Source organism: Austrofundulus limnaeus, unplaced genomic scaffold, assembly GCF_001266775.1.
Source record: "Austrofundulus limnaeus strain Quisiro unplaced genomic scaffold, Austrofundulus_limnaeus-1.0 Scaffold35, whole genome shotgun sequence".
Lineage (NCBI taxonomy): Eukaryota > Metazoa > Chordata > Actinopteri > Cyprinodontiformes > Rivulidae > Austrofundulus > Austrofundulus limnaeus.
The window spans coordinates 204,740-214,162 of record NW_013952437.1 but is presented as its reverse complement, the minus strand read 5'-3'; the positions used below and the strand labels follow the sequence as shown (position 1 = coordinate 214,162).

The window sequence follows — 9,423 nt, the reverse complement described above, 5'->3', positions numbered from 1 at the left end:
GCTATAATTTTATAAAATATGATCATGCTATTATGCCGTCTAGTCTATTTAAAATAATAATAATAATTTAAAAAGATAATAAAATGAAACGTATTTTAAAAGTAGTGAAAAGAAGTAAACTTATTTAAACCCATCCTTCTCCAGAACTTAATATAATAACTTATTCTGTTTTCTTATTATAAATTACGCAATAATGATTTCAATAAGACTTAAACAATATGTGATGAGAAAATATGAGAAAATATYGTTCAGGTAGATCTTAATGACATTCTTCTATTTAAAAGCAATTTTAAAAGCAAGTTTGCACAAAAAAAAAAAAAAGAAAAAAGTCAAAAGCTCAAACTTGATCCAAAGATTAACAAGTAAGCAAAATACTTGGCTGAGAAAGTGTTTGTTTTATTTGAAATGAATGTTTATCCATCTCTTTTTCAAAGGTTGATGTCTCATGAGGCATGGAACGTAAATACGAGCAAATTGTTTTTCCTTAAAAGGAATTTGTTAATTTAGTCTGCACTGCAAAAAGTGACACAAAAGGCTTTGAGTTATGTAGAATATTTTTACTTGATTGTAATCTCATGAAGTTTGTATACGTATACCTTTTCTGCACATTTTATTTTTTTTTTTAACATTTCATCTGTTACTTTTATAGTTTAGGAGTTTATTAACAGGTTGAATAAATGATAAACTATTGTTAGATACTGTATTTCCTCCTGTTTCTTTTTTGTTTCTGCACAGAGCCACAGACTGAGCAAGCCTCTTCATCCTGACCTGTTTTGAACAGAGCGAGGCTGACATCCTGTGTGCCCGACGATCTGTGTGATGTTCTTGGCCTCGCACCAGGCGCTCTTGTCGGGGAACAAGGCCAGGCGGTTGATGTGTGCAGGCGGCGCCGCCGAACACAGAGCGAACAGCGCGCAGCAGATCTGGACCCTCTGCCACATGACTGCACCTAAAGGAGCAGAACAAAAATGTTACCGCTCTGATAACTCTGAAAGCTGCGCCACCTGATTGCTGCTGGTCAGATTTTCAGCTCAGTGTGRTCCTGCTGACACATCAACACACGTCTGATTTTATCCAGTTAACAGGGATGGCACATTTTAATGATTTAAAAAAACAAGCCCACTTTAGTCTTCTCCCTGCAGAAACAAATCAAAAAAGAAAGTCAAATCTTTGCTCCTGCCTCTGCTCTGTTTCACTCTTTTCTTTAAAAATGCCTCAACCACTAACGTCATTTATGACCTACAAACTCTCCTGCTGCTTATAAAAAGTGCCTGTAGTCACTGACTTTAGCTGTTTTACACACTTTTTGGCACTTCCATCTGGCTTTGACCGACACTGTTTAATAACAAAACGAAACAAAAGCCTTCAGCTGTAATTTGCACAGATTTAAAACATAAAAGGGGATCTTTGATGTTTCTGTTGTGAGGGGGGAGGAGGAGTTGTTTTAATAAAATGCTCTTTTTCTTTCTTTGTTCTGACAGACTTCCAAAGTCCAGACGCAGACTTTGCTCACGAAGAGTAAAAAAAAAGCGTTGGACGTTAACGCGTTTCTTCATGAGACGGAGCACAGCGGGGACACAGTGGCAAAGTGGTCACTCATTGTCAGGACTAAAATACAAACAGGCAGGTTCTAAACCCACAGAGAACAAACTGAATCCATAATATTTACAGTATGTTCTTTGTTGTGATTTAGGACAGCTTTTGTTTAAGTCTGAACATACTTAATCAACTAAAAGTGAATGAATAACCGTTTCCAAACAACCAATTATTGGCTATGATTGGTATGATGGACTTTGCAGATTTAGTTTAAAAGTCTAAAATAATAAATATTAGTAAATTACAGACGACTTGAGTGGAAATTCACAAGACAAATACACAAAAACGTAGKTGAAGTCATTGAACTCATGAAGTAAAATAAAGGTTTAAAGCTGTTTATGTGATATGATGAGAAAAATAATACATAAGTGGTTTCAATGTTGAACTTAATGATAATTTTTTAATTATTATGCCAATTATAATTTACTCCGATYGTCTAAACAATGGATGCAAATTACAGCATGTTTACTAGTCATCAACTTACAGTATAATTTGAATGTTATTGAAAAACCTCCCAATGGTAACAGTATTTTTATCAAAAAAAAAAAACTTAAAATGCACTGTTTGAAACTATAACACACAACAGAGTTTCAAAATATTATCCAGTTTGTGAAGAACTGAAAATGGTGGTTGTATAAATCAAAAGCTCTTTCAATCAAAAACATCCCAAACAGGTCAAGTTATGATAGGATCCAGTGAACTGGTGAGGTTTTGCAGTTTCTGCTAGAATTTCTTCGCAGGATGTCAGAATATCCTCCCAGAGCTGCTGTTTGGATGTGAACTGGCTCCCACCCTCAGAGATCTTTGCCTTGAGGCTCCAAAGGTTCTCAGTGGTTGAGGTCAGGGGAGGATGGGGGCCACGCTATGAGTTTCACTCCTTTTATTCCTGCAGCAGCTGARGATGCAGAGGTATTCTTGCAGCATGAGATGGTAGATTTTCATGCATGAACATAATTTCAGTCTTCATGTATCTCTGGGCCAAGTGCAGATGCTTGCAGAACTGCAYTCTTTTGGAGGAAGTTTGTGGGACTCCAAGCACCAGCAGCTTCAAATATATGTTTGCTGTTTTGTTATGGAATTTTAGCAGCTGCTTATTTAAAGGAGTCATGTAATGCTTTTAAATCCTTATTTTTCACATTTAARTCATTCAGTTGGGGTCTAAATAAATGAACTGCAATGCTTTGGTCTGAATTCCTCCTTATTGTAACTCCACAAGCCCCTCTTTCACCCATTTTCTGAGGTGTGTCTCAGATCAACTTGTTTTGAGGCTGTCTCTTTAAATCCAAACAAGACTCTTTGGGCTACGTTCACACTGCAGGTAAATGTGATCCAAATCTGATTTTGTTGCCTCATGTGACCCATATCTGATTTTCTATGACAGTCTGAACGCGACAAATCTGACTTTTTCAAATCCAACCCAGGCCGTTTCAGTATGTGGTTTTAAATCGGATACATATCTGATGTTTTCAAAGTGACTGCAGTGTGAACGCTCATGTCACATTCATCTGACTTTTTCATCAGGAGGAGGGGGTGAAGGATCGATAAGACACTAACCTKAAGTCTCGCTGTTTAAATCTGCAGCTCCATGTGTTTACAGCTCCAAAACACAAGTCCAGTTGCTTCATCTTTTTACTTTTAATTTTCCATGTAGATAGTAACGTCCAGTCTGGGTCGCAGAGCGTATCGATCCTAAAGTTACTCAGTCGATACTTTATTTTCAGCTTGTTGCTTCGTTCCAAAAATAAAAAGCTTCACCGGAGCATCCTGATCAGAGGCAGGTTCAGATATAACCACTGAACTAAACAAGCACATCAGATAATTATCTAATCGGCTCAGATTAAACAACAACTTTGACGTGCTAAAAGTAGCATCCATGCTAGCTCTGTAAACAAGCAAGCTGGCTGAATGAGAAGTCACTTCTTTTACTCTGCACGTGTCACATCAGTGCTATGGAGCGTTCACACTGGAGTCTGCTGCAGGTCACATTTAAAATGTAATGTGAACGTTCACGCCAAAAGATCGGAATAAAAAAAATCTGAATTGAGCATTAAGTCCTGCAGTGTGAACGTAGTCACACTCTGCCTCCCTCCAGCTTCCAGAGCCGTCCTTTCTAGTTTGATAGAGGGGTTTACTACTAGTGGCACAGAAATGTTTTATTTACAAATAATCAAAAGATGTTGACAAGGGAAGACTTTTTCATCCAGCTTGTCGTGTTGGAGCCATCAAGAGCCAGAGGAGAGTGAAGGCGACAATTGTAGTTGGWAAGTCCAGACCTTATTTGGCAGTTCTGTCACAAATACTGGGACGTAATAATTCAGAAAATGTACTGAATGGATTGAAAAATATGACCCAAACAGAACATAAAGATATCTACGCAGTAGGGGTGGGAATCTTTTACTCTCTCATGATTCGATTCAAAATCGATTTTTCATTAAAAAACTGATAATGTGAGCCCATTCGTCATGTTCCCAAAGTGCTTCATCTTCATTTTGCAAATCTCACACACCTCGCGCATGTCAAACTCAGACTCATTCAGTAAAAACTAAAATGAGCCCAAATCTTTGCATTCAATGAAGACAGGGCCAATCGAATCTCTCTTTCCTCCAGTTTTGTAGTTTCCTCTTTGTTTTGGTGCTGTCTGTGCATTCATATGTTGCAGAAGCAGCTGTATGATGACGTCAGGACGTCCCATTTTGTTACAAAATGGAGGCTGATAGCCATTGGATTTGCTTTATTTTTTTATTTATAAAAATAGACATTTTAAATCGATTCTGAATCTTTGTAAATGAGAATCACGATTCTGATGTAAAACGATTTTTTTTGGTGCACCAGGCTACGCAGCACAGGGAAAGACTAAATCCAGCTTTTCTGTACCAGTCCGAGTACACAACAAAATGCATTTAACTGCTAAAAAAGTGGATTTTGCACACGTCCCCTTTAATCTAATGTGTTTGTCTGGCAGAAACCTTCCTCCTTGTGCCTTTATCTTCACAAACCCGTGTGTTCAGAATCAAAAACAAATCTCTTAACAGTACGATGATTGTTTTCATGAAACCTTGTCCAAGACAAACAACTATTTCATGCTTTTCAGCAGCAGAGAAGTCCCCCCCCCACCCCCATATTACTTGAACTTGGTGATCTGCTTCATGTGAAAGAAACATCATTAGTTTTTCCTTTAATTGGCCTCACCTGCAAACTCATCACAGGTGTCTGAAATTTATTTCAGTGACCCAAAGAGCCTTCAGACACCAGCAACGAGTTTAATTGAAAAGAAAATAGCAATCTTTATTATAACACTTAAATACAATTTGCATAATAATTTGAAACGCATGTGATTTCCAAACTAATTAGTTAATGAAGTTCACCTGAAAGTTGTTTGAACAGGAAGGGGAAGTTCCAAACCTTTACTTTCAAAAACATAAGTTGAAGAGACAAGCTGTCAGTAATGCACCACAACTTCTAGGTTAGTGAGAAGCAAAGACATCAATTTCCCTAATAAATAAATGATTAATGAGACGCAGCAGCGAGGGTCGTGGGGGTCATCTGAGGCACTCACCTCTGCCCATCATCGCTGAGGAACTGCCGCGTAAATTCGGCGCGACGTCCCCGCTGAGCCGAACCTGGACCGGAGCGTTTGGTTAAAAAAACGCACACACACAAAAAGGTAGAAGATATAAACTGTATCGTGAGTAGATCATTAAAGAAAACCCGCGTTAATCGTGATAATCCGAGCTCAGTCTGTCATGAAACAGTTACATCATCCGTGTGTCGGAGCGCGCGAGGGAAGGAAGTCCAGGGATGAGGAGAGCATCAGCAGCTCAGACCCGGGGCCCTCCCCTTTCCTTTCTGCCCATCCAGTGTTGAATTTCCCCCCGTAATTCCTCTCTAAAACATTTTTTTCTTTTTTTCTCCCTTTTTCGAGTTGTTGTCTTTTCTTGTAAAAACTCGTGAGAGGAGGGTTTAAGGCGCGGTTCGAGCCCACGGACGGYCGTCCTGCTGCGCCGATTTCTGGAGGGGGGGTGGGGGGCTGGAAGAGGTTCAAATATTTCCTTCACATTGACCGGATAAATATGCAAACATCACGAGATTAAACACACACACACACATCTGGCATTGCTTTGGTAGCATGTGCGTTTAGATTTGTGTAATTGAACATTAATAACGCTGCGTAATAATGATGTATGACTTGAAAACAGATGTGAACAGATGTGACTCTTTGTTTTTTTTTTTACTCAACTGGCACATTTAAAAATAAAAGAAACATTCAGTTGTTGAAAAGGCCTAAATGGCTGGTTAGTGAACAGAAGCTTGTGACAAATTGAGGCTCTTGAGACTCATGAATTGCTGAGAGGCTTTGGTGCTCCCTGCCTCCGCTGACCTGTCAGCAGACCCACATAACAAATGTTGTCTGGCCCACTTCTGGCATAGTCACACAAGACATAGTCACACCAGATACTGCAAAGAATGACAACCCTCTGGTGGCCCGAATTTGGTTTGACAGAGGTGGTCCGTGGACCAACATGACTTAAACCAAACCACAACCGGGTCAGATGTTGTGTTGACTGATTTGCGCCACATAAACCAAACCACAARCAAACACAATGAATTTCACCAGCTGCTGGCTACTTTTCAGTTCTGTGCTCCTCTAAGATGCTGTCATTTTGCAGGTAAAATAATCAACATGCATTGTGGGTGAAGTCTAGTTTATTGTCAAAGCTGTCTTTAAAGCAGCATACACTTAATTTAAAGGAATCCACATGATTATTTGTAACACTAGACAATTTGATAAAACTCTTGATCAGCGCCAAGCTAATATTGTTAGCTCGAAAAGTAATGCTATAACTAATAAATATGGGATGTGCATAGTTTACGCTAAATCGCCATATACACTCACCGGCCACTTTATTAGGTACACCTTGCTAGTACTGAGCTGGACTCCCTTTTGCCTTCAGAACTGCCTCAATACTTTGTGGCATAGATTCAACAAAGTACTGGAAACACTCCTCAGAGTCTGGTTCATATTGACATGATGGCATCACACAGTTGCAGCAGATTTGTCGACTGCACATCCATGATGTGAATCTCCCGTACCACCACATCCCAAAGATGCTCAATTGAATTGAGATCTGACTGTGGAGGCCATTTGAGTACAGTGAACTCATTGTCATGTTCAAGAAACCAGTCTGAGATGATTCCAGCTTTATGACATGGAACATTATCCTGCTGGAAGTAACCATCAGAAGATGGATCCACTGTGGTCAGAAAGGGATGGACATGGTCAACAACAATACTCAGGTAGGCTGTGGCGTTGACACAATGCTCAATCGGTACGTACTAATGGGGCCAAATTGTGCCAGGAAAATCCCCCACACCATGACACCACCATCACCAGCCTGAACTGTTGATATAAGGCAGGATGGATCCATGCTTTCATGTTGTTGACACCAAATTCTGACCCTACCATTCGAATGTTGCAGCAGAAATCAAGACTTATCAGACCAGGCAATGTTTTTCCAATCTTGTCCAGTTTGGGTGAGCCTGTGTGAATTGTAGCCTCAGTTTCCTGTTCTTAGTTGAAAGGAGTGGCACCTGTGGGCTGCTGTAGCCCATCCACCTCAAGGTTCGACGTGTTTTGTGTTCAGAGATGCTCTTCTGAACACCTCGGTTGTAACGGGTGGTTATTTAAGTTACTGTTGCCMTTCTATCAGCTCCAACCAGTCTGCCCATTCTCCTCTGACCTCTGGCATCAACAAGGCATTTGCACCCACAGAACTGCAGCTCACTGGACATTTTCTCTTTTTCAGATCATTCTCTGTAAACACTAAAGATGGTTGTGGGTGAAAATCCCAGTAGATCAGCAGTTTCTGAAATACTCAGACCAGCCTGTCTGGCACCAACAATCATGTCACGTTCAAAGTCACTTAAATCACCTTTTTTTCACCATTCTGATGCTCGGTTTGAACTGCAGCAGATAGTTTTGGCCATGTCTACATGACTAAATGCATTGAGATGCTCCCATGTGATTGGCTGATTTGACATTTGCATTAATGAGCAGTTGGACAGGTGTACCTAATAAAGTGGCCGGTGAGTGAATACATGTAGCTCGAGTGCTGACGCTATATTGCCTTAAATATGCATTAGCTTGGTGCTAACGGGAAAGCTAATAGGTCGGATAAACTGAGGTCCTCCATCCACATTCTCAGTTACAGGCTGTCATTTCTACATTCTCCTCTGACAAGATGCTCTGGTTTCATTTAAAAGAGCTGATTGTCAGATATTGTGCAAGATTAAGCTTCAAGGTGGATAAGAGCTGGCACAGCCTCGCACCGGAAAACCTTGTGAACACCATAATTTAACCAGTATGCTTTGCGGTGTTAAAAAATAAACAACCTACAGTATTTTTACTGTCTTTGTTTTACAGTTTAAGTAAATGTTTATCAAATATTGTCTATCYTGGATTTCTTTAAGACATTTCTTTGAAGCTCTCGCGGGCCACATTTTATCCTTGGGCCTTGAGTTTGACCCATGTGGTCAGATATAGGTAACATAAATTAAGTATTTCTATAATTCTATTTTAGCTTTATTAGTACTTAAATGACACGTGCATATACTTTAATAAGGACTAATATCATTAAAAAATATGAAATGCAAACTTATCCAGAACTGGGAAAAACTAAAATGTTAATTCTGTGTAGGAGTCCTGATCATCTGATTAACGTGTTATGATTATCAAGTGTTGCAGGATTTGATTGATCACGGGGGATTCTTGCTCAGCCTTTGGGTTACGGAGGACACACACTCTCTTATAGAACATCCCACTCCTGCCCTCTTCCCGACCGGCGCACATTTCTGCTCACAGGTGTTCATCCTGGCTCAGGTCCACGTGAACCCCTATCAGTTTCACGCTTCACCTGCTAACAAGTATTTTAATGGACAAGGGATGAGTGACGCGGCTTAATCCCTGACAGGGTTACTGTGAGCCAGATGCACGGCAGCCGAACCCACGGCTGAAGGAAAAAAAAAACGGGCCTTTTGAACCCCACTGGAGCAAGCTCCGCTCCATCATGCCCAGGAATGCCTCGTGCTTACATTACTGACTAAACTGTTGCAGCGATGAAAAGAGAAGCATTGAGTGTCTGTGTAACAGAAAGCAGTGTTTTGTCTTTGATGTGAAAGTGTTCAACATGTGTTCTGCTCCGACGTGAAAGCCACAGAACTCACCTGTTAGTAATAAGGCCGAGCTCGGGGTCCAGAAACGATATTTCTCTCTGCATTCCAGAAATTCTGCTCCACCAGGAGGGCTGGTGTGCACAATCTCACAAAAACCAGTCCCCCCCCCCACTCTTTCAGCAAACTCAAGCAACCACATATTAATGATCAGTTAGGCCGAAGAAATACAGGTTTATCATGTGATCTAAAACAGCAAAACGTTACAAGTTTAGTCTGCTAATAATTTGGATTTTATAAACGTCAGGGTGAATTTGTTGCGTCTTTAAAGAAATCTCCCTTTACGTCTTTACGTTACGCCAACATTTACAGACAGAAATGGAGTTACACAAGAGTTATTTTCGTGAAAACCTCAGTCAGAATCAGCTTTGTTCTTCTACCAACTGCACGTCTTTACCTCATCATTCAGTACAACTGTTCATACTCCCACTCTCTCTCTCTGGAAGGTCTGCAGATGCCGAACCTGGCTCTCATTCCAAAACAGCAGGAGTCTCGAGTCTCCCAGCTCATTAACACAGAATTACCTTCCACCCCCTAAAAGAAAAAAAACATTTCTTCCCTCTGAAAAATTCCTACAAGAATAATAAAACACAAAGAAAA

General features: G+C 40.3%; 1 protein-coding gene across 1 annotated transcript in view; it reads right to left on the bottom strand.

The window, feature by feature from the left end:
- nbl1 (NBL1, DAN family BMP antagonist) overlaps nt 1-5,521 on the bottom strand; it is a gene marked incomplete in the record, with an annotated part of 10,604 nt that extends 5,083 nt beyond the window's left edge. Inside the window, 2 exon segments of the mRNA XM_014006352.1 lie at nt 769-949; nt 5,153-5,521. Of these exon segments, the coding sequence (XP_013861806.1) occupies nt 769-949; nt 5,153-5,165 (194 nt within the window).
- Between the last annotated feature and the right edge of the window lie 3,902 nt (nt 5,522-9,423).